The 13,025-nt window shown below is 39.2% G+C and overlaps 1 protein-coding gene and 1 long non-coding RNA gene across 2 annotated transcripts in view; one reads left to right on the top strand and one right to left on the bottom strand.

The window, feature by feature from the left end:
• Positions 1 to 13,025, bottom strand: part of LOC114477232 (uncharacterized) — a 71,990-nt gene that overhangs the window by 49,572 nt on the left and 9,393 nt on the right. The window lies entirely within an intron of this gene.
• The window catches only part of bean1 (brain expressed, associated with NEDD4, 1), a 30,997-nt gene that overhangs the window by 14,293 nt on the left and 3,679 nt on the right, over positions 1 to 13,025 (top strand). The window contains exons 3-4 of the mRNA XM_028469436.1: positions 9,063 to 9,266; positions 9,863 to 10,004. Of these exons, the coding sequence (XP_028325237.1) occupies positions 9,063 to 9,266; positions 9,863 to 10,004 (346 nt within the window). The remainder of the gene's footprint in view (positions 1 to 9,062; positions 9,267 to 9,862; positions 10,005 to 13,025) is intronic.

Genomic DNA, 13,025 nt, shown 5'->3' on the forward strand with positions numbered 1-13,025 from the left:
TGTTGTTGTGTTTTCTTGACCAATCGAAGCCGGATTAGCAGAGACGACCGACCAATAACAGGAGGGTTTATTATCACTGCAGATCAGCACACATTCATCTTTGATTATAAATATCAGAGTGCTGTAGTGCTTAAGTGTGTCCTCCAAACGCATCTCCTACAGTAGACATCAGGCTCTACTCTGAGCTCCTCACCATGGTCCTCATGTATCCACCTTGTGTGAAAACGGGTGTAAATCTGAGTGTACGTTTGTTTCGTACGACGGGACCAATGTGTGATTCATGAAGCATTCATATCTGACCAATCCCAGCGTAATGATTTATTTTGTGTTAAATAGTTGTTGAATTTAATGTTTTTCTGCCATTCTGTATACTATTGTTGTTTTGTGTGTTTTTTTGTCATTTTGAGCATTTTTGTCATTTTTGCACATTTTGCTGTTGTTTTACATGTTTTATATACATTTTGGGTTTTGTGGTTGTTTAATTTACTATTCTGTCATTGTTGTTGTTTGCGTGTTTTAAAGTAAATTTTCATATTTTTGTTGTGATTTTGTAATTTTCCTGCCATTCTGTATGTATGTTGTTTCGTGTGTTATCAGTCTTTTTTTGTGTCTGTGTATCCGATCGTCATTAACTTGTTACAACCTCCTGTTTCTGTGGCCCCGCCCACTGAGGTCAAACAAGTAAAGAAGCTTTTACAAGATGACAATTGGTATCCTCACATCTGAGGTGGAGCAAAGCAAAGACGTGCTTTTTGAACGTGTGAAAATTGGAATTAAAGAAGAAGAGGATCAGCTACTGAGCAGGTGAAGTCTGCCCCCCTGTGTGCACTGAGACACACACGTATATGACTTTGATATCAACCTGAGTCCGCACGCTTTAGGCAATAAATATCACATTAAAATGAATTAATCATCAAAATGCTTAAAAAAAAGCCTTAAAATGACAAAATGTTGTTCCTTGTCTGTGTTTATTATGCCTTCAGCCAAATGTACCTATAATTCATCAGATTACCGATTACTGCAGCGTATTTATAAAAGTTTAAGGCACTAGTATGAATGAGGTCCTCAACTCCTGCTCTGGCAGCAGAGTTTTTAGCAGTGTTATACGATATTCCATGAAAGGAAAACCAAAAAAGTGGTATAAGTAATAACATGGGCTTTAAAAAAAAAAAAAATTTCTATTTTGTTTAATTTATTTTAATAATCAATTTTGAGCTGTTATGAAAGCATTTCTGCTTATGTTTAAATGACAGCTGAGGCTTGTTTAATACTCTATTTTCAGTCATACTCAGATTTTGCTGTGCTGAACCACTAATCCACTCAGATTATCGTACACGAGCTCAGACCTGACGTGAGATCTGATCGTAGCGTACTCTAAATGTGGGCCCCGATCTTTAAGCCTCATTTCAGGTGCTTGTTCTGGTCATCTTGTTCATGGTCTTAGGTAAGGGGGAGCTGGTGGGAGGCCAGGGGCTAGGGTGAGGACAGTCTGGGCTTCTCTGCTGAGGATTCTGCCCTCACGACCCAAACCCAGAAAAACAGATGGAAATGGAACAGAATGAGAATAAGGCGTGAAAAGAGGGTCCGAAACAGTTTGTGGCGTTAAAAAATGACATAAAAACAAAAGTTGGTGGAAAACCATTGAAGGAATTTATGATTAACTGAGAGGAAAACAGAAATATGGGCCATGAAGGTGTGATCATCCATCCTCACAGGATCCACAGACTGTGGGAGAGTGTTACGTGTTCTGACCCACATTCTCTCTCACACACACACGCACGCACGCACACGCACACCCACGCACACACACAGCCGTTTAGTGACCCACATACCAACATGACTGACTGCCGTTGTGCGTCTGATTGAGCGTCTGTGTAACGTTAACTATCACAGTGTGTTGTTTTCTAAATATGTTGACGCTCAATGGAAAAAACATATGTTGAAAACTTCCAGATCAGAGATGAGGAAACTTCTATCACAAAAATGTGATTGTATCTGACCTGAGGGTCACATGATTAACAGTTATGGCAGCATTAGAATATCGACCAATCAGAGCGTTAACACAGGATGTCTGTTTTTCTCTCATTTGTATTTAATCTTTGAACAAGTGTATCTTTGTCACAATTTTGTGTCTATTATTTTCCTTTTGTGTGATTTTTGGTGTTGCATAGTATATTTTGGTTTTTGGTTTAAGTGTTTTTGGAGCCATTTTTGTGTATTTTTGTTGTCATTTTGAGTGTCTGTCTGTCATTTTTGCCTATTTTGTTTTGTCGTTCTGTATATTTTTGTCTTTTGTTTGTTCCGAGTAATTATGTCTTTTTTAGTAATTATTATTGTCATTTTGAGCGTTTATCTGTCAGTTGTGCATATTTTGTTGTCGTTTTACGTGATTTTCTGTCATTTTTGTTGCTTTGTATATTTTTCTGCATTCTGTATATTTTTGTATAATCTGTGTTATTTGAGTCATTTTTATCATAGTCCCGTACTTTTTCAGTTATTGCATTTTTGTTGTCCTTTTTTTGTAATTTGGTATGTTTTTTGAGCATTTCTGCTTATTTATTGTGTATTTTTCTGTCCTTTCATGTGTTTTTGGACTAATTGTGTGTATTTATTTGGGCGGCTGCACCAAATTAAACTGATGGCTGCAAGTGTCCCATGTCTGTTCTAAATCATTGCATCATCAGTAATTCTCTGCTTCAGGAGTTGATGCTCCGTCTCCCTGATGGAGCACTAATGCTAGCTGATGGTTTAATGGTTCAATAGAACGACAGGAAATGGACCAAAATGGACTTCCTTTGTTTTCCAACACAGTGAGCAAGTGAATATTAAACATCTGTTACTGTGTGTCACATCTGCAGAAGAAACTCTGTTGGAAAACCTGTCAAATACAATAAGAAAGTTTGAATAATACTAAATATTATAGACATCCCAGAAGTCCTATAGTCGTATTCTCACCCACCGCTACACCCATGACCTTCTTCTTATGATAGCGATTGGTTTTCAGCCAATATTTGCCCTGAAATATACAGAAATTCTGACTAATAATGTGAGGAAAAGTGAATATTTGAAATGGCATAATAAGAGCTCCAGCTGTGAGGTTAATCAGTGTTGCTGCGCGACGATGCAAAGCCAGCGTGAGTGAGGTAAAGTCCCACTGTGAGGGGATTCAACCTTACAATGAATTATATTAGTGACAATTCAATGTCAGTCAAATCAGGAAGTGAAAAACCAATGATATGTTTAAAAACAATTTAATCACTAAAAAGTGCAAAAAGTGTGATTCCTGACTCATTTATTCTAAGATGTCTAATTTGTGTATTTCCTCTGTTGACAATGAGAGACAAAGACATATTTTATACAGTACGGGATACCCCACGGGAAAAATTGCCAGCAGACAAAATCCAGACGACCAAAATCTATTCCTGAGGGACAAAATCCCAAAGGACAAAATCGCCAAGGGTAAAATTTAAAGTAGGAGTTGTCAGAAAAGATACCACAGGGATGATTAGCTTGTGACGCCCAAGTTTTATCCGACTGATGATGTGTTGTTGATGTTATAGTAAAACCTGTTTCGTTTTGTTCATTGGGATTTTGTCCCTTGAGGTTTTGTCTGGGATTTTTTCCATAAGGATATTTTTCTATTGGGATTTTGTCCTTTAGGTTTTCATCCATCGAAATTTTGTCCTTTGGGATTTTTTTTGTAGTGATTTTCTCCTTTGAGGTTTTGTCAGATGGGATTTTGTCTGTATGGATTTGTCCAATGGGAATTTTTTTCGTAGAGATTTTGTCCCTTGAGGTTTTGTCTGTTCGGATTTTTCCACAGGGATTTTTTTTGATAGGGATTTTGTCTATTGGGATTTTGCCATAGGGTTTTGTCCATTGGGATTTTTTTTTCCGTAGAGATTTTGTCCATTAAGGTTTTGTCTGTTAGGATCTAGTCTATTTGGATTTTGTCCGTAGGGATTTTGTCCCTTGAGGTTTTGCCCGATGCAGGTTTTTTTTTTCATTTGTCATATTTTCCATTGGCATTTTCTCCTTTAACATTCGTCCTATGAGATTTTTTTCCATTGTTATTTTGTCTCTTGGGGGATTGTGGCTTATCAGCCATTTTTGATGTTTTAGACTCAATGAATCTAATTTAAAAAGTGCAACTAAAAGATTTGAAGAGTCTAATCTATAACGTTTAAAGCTCACTGCTAAAGGCCACAGGTGTTTTCACTTTATTCTGTCAGGTAAACCCAGAGGAAGTTAGCATTAGCATCACTTTGTGTGCGTGTGGACAGACACCTGATGCTAACGTAGCCTCGCTCTGACTGAATTCATACTGACTGTTGTGTAAAAGGGACTTGATTAGCCGTCCGTGTGCAGCGTGATGAACGTCGTCCATTAGCTGATTAGCGTCTCAGATTGGAGTCAGGCTAACTTTAGACATCTGATGAGGAACGGATCTATAAAAATCATCTTCTAATGGCCAGCTTTTTTTTACAGAGTGGAGGAGGAGGAGGAGGAAGAGGGAAAGTTGTTCTTTTTTTTACTCCCTGTAATCAGGACGTGTTGCCATGGCAACGCTTCCTCGTGGGTTTGTTTAAGACAAATCACAGCGTAAAGCTTCACTGGAGTGAACTAGAGTAACCACACACAGGCCACAGCAGGTAGCACGCACGCACACACGCACGCGCACACACAGCATTAATTCCTGTGTATGTGTATAGATGTTATATATGGATGTTGATTTATTCTTTATGCTTTTATAACTCCTATTTCTTATTTTGTCTTTGTGTGGCATAAATCTTTTCCAATGATTTAGACTTTCTTTGCACCACATCTTGTTGTTAAATAATTCCACATAAAGTAGATGTTAACTGTTGGCAACTAAACTAAACAGGATTTTCCCCATTGTGAGACTAATAAAAATAAAGTATAATATTATCTCTTTTTACACCTCATAATTTCTTTCATCTCATCTCGTCTCATACTACTATCTCGTCCTATCTGATCTCATCTAATCCTATCCTAACTTATCTCAAATTTTATTTTGTCTCATTTTATCCAATTTTAACTTATTCTATAGAGTCCCATATTATCTTATCTTGTTTCATCTTATCCTATCGTATTCTGTCTTGTTTTATCTCATCCTAACTTTATTGGTGATTGGCCCAAAAATCCTGATCGTGTAAAGCCTAGTTTGAACAGCACCCTCATCAGCCAATAGGGATTTTTCCTGGAAAATTGGAAAATTCTTGGGATGCGTTCAATAGCCTGGAAAATATGGTAGATAGCTCTGTAACACCATAAACAACTGGATAGCACTGTAAATAAAATAAATTCAGAACACAATGAATGAGAACGTTTACTTTTTGTCAACATCGGTGAAAAAACCAATACTGATGTGAACAAATATAAACTGTTATGGCAAATATTGGCAAATTGCCCAACTCTGATATATATATATCTACTGTAGTTCTCCAATACAGCGTAGCCGTGAGTAATACTTGCTTTTGTACAGTTGAGTCTTGTTTTACAGAGGCTGAGGTTACTGTATGATCATGTGTGGCCAATAGATGCTTTAACTGTTGTATGTATGTAAATTCTACCTCTCATACACTAAACAAACCAACAGCCCATGATGCGACGGGAACACTCATTGAGTGAGTTAAGGTTTCTAAGGTTTCCCTGGAGAAAAAGAGAGAAAATGGAGTTTAGGAGGAGGAGATGAGGCTAAATGAAGATCAAACCCTGTTTGGAGAGAGAGAGGAAGAGCAAAGGTCAGCTGGGAATCGTTTGGCTTGAAAGAACATTTTCCTCTTCTCACCAATCTGTGCAAAACCAAGTTAGCGTAGACAGCAGGATTACAAACATCCAGGGGAGATCGAAGTCACAAGTGAGCAATGGAGACGCACAGAGGCTAGAATGGGAGTGATATTGTGAGTGTAAATCATTTAGAGGCTTTGATTGTTCTTTCTGTTTGATATTCAGCACAGCGTTAGAGGGAAGCAGCGGGAAGCATGTTCTGCTCCACGGGGGAGGGGGGGGGGGGGGGGGGGGGGGGGCAAAACCATTAAAGTTACATGCATCTTATTTTATTTGCAGGAACAGAAGAGTCTACTTTTACTTTATCTGAACAATAAATCAGTGTTTGGATTAACATGATACTTCTACCTTCCCATGGATCCAAATAATGGTTAACAATTCAAAAATGTTGGTTGTTTGTTTCCGACTGTTTTATTTTGAAAAACCCCAACTGATTATGTCACAGCGGAAAACGGATTCAGAATACGAAATCCACTTCCTGAAACGGAAATAGTAATATTACCTGCGTTTCCATTACCCTTGGAAATGCAGCAAATCTAAATAGTGCAATAAAAACTGGTAATGGAAACATCTGAGTTTCAAAAAGAAAACACTCAAATATCGCTAGTTTCCATGTTGAAACGTATCGTAAAGTGCCGTGGAAACACTATTTTTTTAAATACACGTCACAGGATGAGACGTACATGACCACTTATTTCCGCAAAAATGTGGCACGCTACATGTGGACAGAAGAGGAGACAGACATTTCTTACCATTATACTTGAAAATGATTAGCGCCACGATAGATGTGAAACAACAAAGGAATGGAGAGTGTTCAGGGTTCTCGTCAGCGCTGTTGAAAAGAGGGCCCCCCCACCCCCCAACGTTGTAATTGCCTTACGGAGCAATGGCGCCCCCTGCGTTCAGTTTTTAGTAACGTCGGGGGGATTTTCTGTTTTTTTTTTCTCCTTTTTTTAAAATCGGTACCATCGTAATAATTGTTGCACACTTGGACACAAAAGGGACTCCCAGGCATGCACAGGTTGTTTTAACTCTCTTTTTAATCGGAATAACCCAGAAACACATACATCAGCCGCACCATCTATTTAATACAGGTGATTGGCTCGGACGCTTCCCTCTTTACTTAAGGACTAATGCAGCCCCTTAGCTACCCTCGATGCTGCCTGTGTGCAATATATCCTCTGCTTACGTAACCGTACTAACCGTAATAAGCTCCAAGGAGTGCTGACAGTCCGGGCTAGCTGTGCGCGGAGGCTCAAAGGGCAATCGGAATTTATCCTCGCTTTCAAGTTTCAGGAAGATATCGCACATTTATACACAATTTGTCTCAGTAAACAGGTGGTCAGAGAGACGGAAATGTCCATTCTCGTGTAAAATCTGAGTAAAAATAAAGTGATATGGTTCAATGACAAGGACTGAACCATGACCCACATGTTTTGGGACAATATCACACATTTGCACAATATTTTATTCCACTCTGGACTTGGAATTGTTGTTTTCGGTTGCAGATTAAATTCACAGCTTGGAAATTAACGGATATGTGAAGGATAAAGAAGCTGCTTGTTTATCCACCGGTGCTGTGAGTGCAGATAGATCTTCAGTGATTGACAGCGAGGCAGATAAAGAAAATATCCAAACAGGCGCAGAGCAAACAGACGGATGAGACATTAAACAGAAATGAAGAGGAACACCATCGCTCCGTAATCTAATGATGATGATGGCAGAGAGAAGGAGCGAGTGTGTGTGTGTGTGTGTGTGTGTGTGTGTGTGTGTGTGTGTGTGTGTGTGGACTGTAGCTCTAATTATCTGTCACACTGAAAATGGAATAAGTCCCTAGGGAGAAACGGAGGGGAAAGAAGGCGGCGGAGGATAATGTGAACAGGGCGAAGCGACGCTTACACAACATGACCTCTGGGTTCATTGTTTGATGGACAGGTGGACGGACGGTGACCTCACACACAACGACGGGATCCATCAGATACTAACGTGTTGGAACAAGAACTGGAACAATCGCACACAAGCTGGTACAATACGTGGCACTAAATCAGAGCGAGTTGCAGGTTCTTCATATTAATCACCTTAATGACACGCCCCGACTTCCTCTAGATGATGATGTATATCATGTAGGGGGCGCTTTAATCCTTCTACTACTGTAAAGCCTTAAAGGACAGCAAGAGACCATCGTCATGGGTGGTTTGTCAAGTAGCTTTTTTTTTAACCTCGTAATGAATATTTTAGTCTTAAGAAACTGTTTTGGAACAGAAAAATAAATGTTTTTGTAATCAATGACTTCTTTTGTCACAATATGCATTTTGTTTGTTTGTTGTTTTTCTCAGCAGACAATTGTGGCGCAATAGACTCAATTCAATGCAACAGATATTCTTGTTCGGACAGACTTTTTTGTCGCAATAGACAATTTTTTGGTAATAGACTTTTTTTTCGTCAATGTGTGACAGACTTTTTTTGTCAAAACAGACATTTCTCGTTACATCTGACTTTTCCTCATGACGAACTTCAGTTGTAGCAGCAGGTATTTTGTTTCCGACAGATATTTGTGTCATAATGGACAATTTTGTGGTAACAGACTTTATTTGTCATGATGGGAATTCTTGTTCGGGCAGACTTTATGGTAGGGCCGAGAACCAAAAGTGTGGCAAAAGCCACTTTCGGTTCTTGCTGTCTCACCTTTTTTGTGGCAAGTGACTTTTTCAGTCATTATGAAAGACTGTGGTAACAGACTTTGTTGCAACAGACATCTTTGTTACAAATTTCCATTTCTTGTTGCATCTGACTTTTTCTCGAAACAAACTTCAGTTTCACAACAGACATTTTTGTTGATTTTGTCGTAATTGGCAATTTTGCAGTAACTCTGTCGCCAAAGATTTGTTTTTGTCACAACAGTCGATTTTTGTTTGAACAATTTCATCGTAACAGACATTTTAGTTGATTCTGTCACAGCTATGGGTGTTCACTTTCAGCTTGTAAACATGTTATATTGTGAATGGTTTCTGAAAGCCCGGCCCCCTTTTACAGCAGATGTTTAATTAAAGGTAAAGGTAAGGCCAACATCCAACATCAAACCAATTGATTGGTGAAAAATCTACTTTGTTGTGTTTAATGAATCTGATTCTCAATAAGTTAATAGCTGGCCTGCCTCACGTTGCTGCATTGGCGAATTACAAACTGTTGAAACTGCCTTGGAGCAGAAGGTTATCAATCTTGACCTTCGCTGTCTTTCTGTGTCCCTGCAGTGAGCTCCAACCAGAGCCATGGGGAATACCCAGACTGCCGGAGTGAGCGGGAGTCGGGCGGGGAGGCATCTCTCCTGGTGTCTCCGCTGGTGGTGGCGGGCATCGTTATAGGTCTCGTCCTCTTCCTCTCCTGCATCACCATCATCGTCGGCAGCTTGCGCAAAGACAGCCGCCTCCGAAACCCCCACCTTCGCGTTAGCTACGGTCAGTCCGAGAATGATGCATTGATTTTTCTGACAAGTCTGACAAACGGTTTCATCCACAAAAAAGCTCCGAGGTAGGAAGAACGCCTACACCTGTCGGGTGTATCAGATCAACTGGTGATCGTTAGAGCTAGTGAAGCATCACAGCAGAAGCTCTCAGTGTCACGCACACACATTTCTTCTTAGTTTTGCAGCACACATGCTGATACAGTGACGAGATAACATGTTCACGAGTTGAACTGTAACACCATAACTGACTTGCATGCAATAAAGTCCTGGTTCCTCCTGCATTTAAAGGATAAAAGAGAAGGACGAGGGGACATATTTGAACTCTTTTGTCGTTTTAGAACACGGCATTCTTCAGCGCACACGCACACACAATGTCACCTGACCAATGGCCGGTATATTAACAACACAAACCAACCCTACATCAGATTCCTGACTAATCATACGGCAGTTTCAGACCCAGCAGAACAAAAACCAAAGCTGAGAGATCAATATCATTATCAATTATCAATAAAACTACATTTCCTGCTAAGTTCCAGTGCAGTCCTACACCTGCCTGCCATGCACCGATAATACAATGTGTCTTTGCAGGACCAGATGGTTTTTCTTACGGAGGTTCAGTTGGAGAGCTGAGGTCCAGCTGCTTAGAGGACTTCCCTCCTGGTTTGGACTTTGACTCGTACAGAGAAACTCTTTCACAGATCCACAGCCTGTACCCGGACTCACCCCCACGGTAAGTGCAGGAGACCATTACATTTAGATTCAATTTTACCAAACGTTCCGTGATTATTCAATAGTCACACTGTAAATGTTTAGTTTGATCGGAATAATACTTTTTGAAATATGGCCAATTTCAATTTTCAGCTTACAATATCTCAGGAACTACATCACATAGGAAAATGAAATTTGGGTTAGTAATACAGCTCTACCTACTCTCTCAGAATATATAATTATATCTGCTATACATCCTATCTGGTGGACGAGCCAGACCCTCACATTTTGAAAAAGAAAAATGTTGGGTTTGGGGCTGGAACATGTTTGGGCCTTCAGAAAAAAACTTAGCAAATGTCTCAGCTTTGAGCCACGTACATAGACTGTTCAAATCACTAATGACTCGTCCCATATATGCATTGGTGTTTTCACACATATAGTCCGGTGGACTCGGTGCGATTCAGGTGCTGAATCTGCAACATTGTTGCATTTTAATGTGGTCCGCACCAAACTTTCCGAACTACGTCACGCAGGTGAAACGGTCGGTCTCCAATTGGACAGAATACTTCAACCTCCAATGCCGTGACGATGTGACGCTGCCCAGTCACTACTGACAGTCGCGCCATTTGGTTTCTCTTCATATGTGTAATATGTGAAGAGAATAAGAATATATACGCAGATAAAACAGAGCAGTCATGTGTACAGCCATCGCTGGTCATGTGAATAGTTTGGGAAAACAGAGATGAGTGGAATAAATTAATGATGTGGGAGAAATATGGATGGAGTGAGGAAATGTGACGTTTTTGTGTGCTGACAAAGCGACTCTGAAAATGGATGGATGGACTGATGGACGGATGGATGGATGGATATTCGTGTGTGTTGCTGCTGGAGCACTGGGTTGTGAGTGTGTGCTGTTACCGTGGCGGCAGGCAAGCAGCAGCAGCACTGCTGCCGCCGCCAAACCGAGACCTACATTTTTCAGAGGACCAGAGTTTGCTTCTTTGCTCCGCACCAGAGATCCAGTGACCTTTCACATATCACAAAAAGACCAGAGTGTCCGAGGAAGTGAAGCATGGTGCGGAGCAAAGAGGTATGTGTGAAAGCACCCATAGTCTCTTGAAATCCAAAAAAAACCTTTTTTTTAAATATTTTCATTGGCCCATAACTGCATGTGGGAATGTAAGAAAAAAATCTGACTATTTTAATATATAGTATAAAGGTTACTCTTCCTTGGGTTATGAAACAATTTTTCTTTATGCAAATTTTTTTTTTGGACCCGAGCTTTGGGTTATTCCACCATTCGCAAATATTGAAAATCCTTTACATGCGGCCATTGTTGCTGCGTCTGTGTCTCATAATTATTAGTTTTTCACTGAGAGACCAAAGTGCGTGGGCCATTTGTTCAAATGACATGGAATGACCCAGCTGTTAACTTTTCAGATCCTAAATTTATACAAATTAGTCTGAGTTTGTGTTTAAAACCTGACACAAAGATTTCAAAGGGAGCGACACAATCTGTTCAGATAGAGATCATGTTTTTTGGGCATTATCCATTCATACTGTATCCTGTAAAAATGCTTGTGTTCAACTCCAAGGAGTATAAAACCTCCAACACATTTAGCGTGTAAGAATTAGAAAAGTAGCGAGTAATAAAGTGGCTACAGAGCTTTGGTGACACACAAAAAGACTCCGAAAAAAACCTAAAATGACAACAACAAAAATACAGAAAATGACAGAAACATACAGAAAATGACTCCAAAACACACGTTACACAAAATGACTTCAAAAATACACAAAACCACAACAAAATTACACAAAAAGACTACAAAAGCACACAAATTAATGTAAAAAAAAAAATACACAAAATGACAGAAACATACAGAAAATGACTCCAAAACATGAAACAAAAATGAACAAAACCACAACAAAATTACACAAAAAGACTACAAAGCACACAAATTAACGTTAAAAAAAAATACACAAAATGACAGAAACATAGAGAAAAAGGCAACAAAATCCCAAAATATTTCCAGAAACACACAAAATGACAACAATACAAAAAAAATTGATGAAACAAACACAGAAAATATTGGTGTTTTCCTGTGTTAATGTGCAGATTGGTCATTAATCTAAATGCAGTTTCTAATGTGTTCCTTTAGTGATACCATAAGAAAGAAAGCTCCCTTTATTTTCACTTCATGTGTCAAATGTCAAGTATTAAAACCTGACTGTTCATTCATCTGCAGTCCCACGCTGTTCCCGGTCACTTAGTCTGACCCTTGTGCTGCAGCGATTGGTTTATTAGAGAGTATGGTGGCGTCGGCTGCCCTTTGCAACACAGCAGCAGAAACGAACGTGTGTGAGAGAGAGAAAAAGAGAAAAAGAAAGAAAGAAAGAAAGAAAGGCGGAGAAAAGGTGAAGGAGGGAGCTGCTGCTGCTGCTAAAAGCTGGTGTGTCAGTGTTTTTGATCTAAATGTCAGCTGGTCTAATTGGTAACTTTAATAATTCACACACATCCTCTCCTGCAAAAACAACTCATCCCCCTAATGTAGTGTGACCATTTCCATTGCACACAAAAATAATGAGTTTTTAGGAGAGATTTTTGGGGTCCATCCATAAAGTCAGCAAAATGATGGTCCATTGTTCTATGAATCTGTGATAACCACATTTATTTATTCATCAGAATAATATCCACTGTTATCCAGGAAGTTTATTATTATTTGCACCCTAGTCATTTTAAAGATGTAAATCCTTGTTTTAATCTGAAATAAAATGGGTTAAAAGTGAACAAAAATGCTGAAAAAGGTGGTGAAATGGGATTTTAAAAACCACAGAAATTGGTCAAATGTTGCAAATTAGAGTGACCAATTAGAGCGGAGTTGGTGTAATGTCATTTAAAAAGTAGGAACAATTAGTTTAAACCAGCAAATAATGTGCATGACAAATTGTGAAAGTGGCAAAACCTAAATTTGCAAAAAGAAGCAGAAATTATGGTGAAAAGAGATTAAAAGTGACAATAATGGGTCACCATATGCAACATTAG

This window comes from Gouania willdenowi, chromosome 15, assembly GCF_900634775.1.
Source record: "Gouania willdenowi chromosome 15, fGouWil2.1, whole genome shotgun sequence".
Lineage (NCBI taxonomy): Eukaryota > Metazoa > Chordata > Actinopteri > Blenniiformes > Gobiesocidae > Gouania > Gouania willdenowi.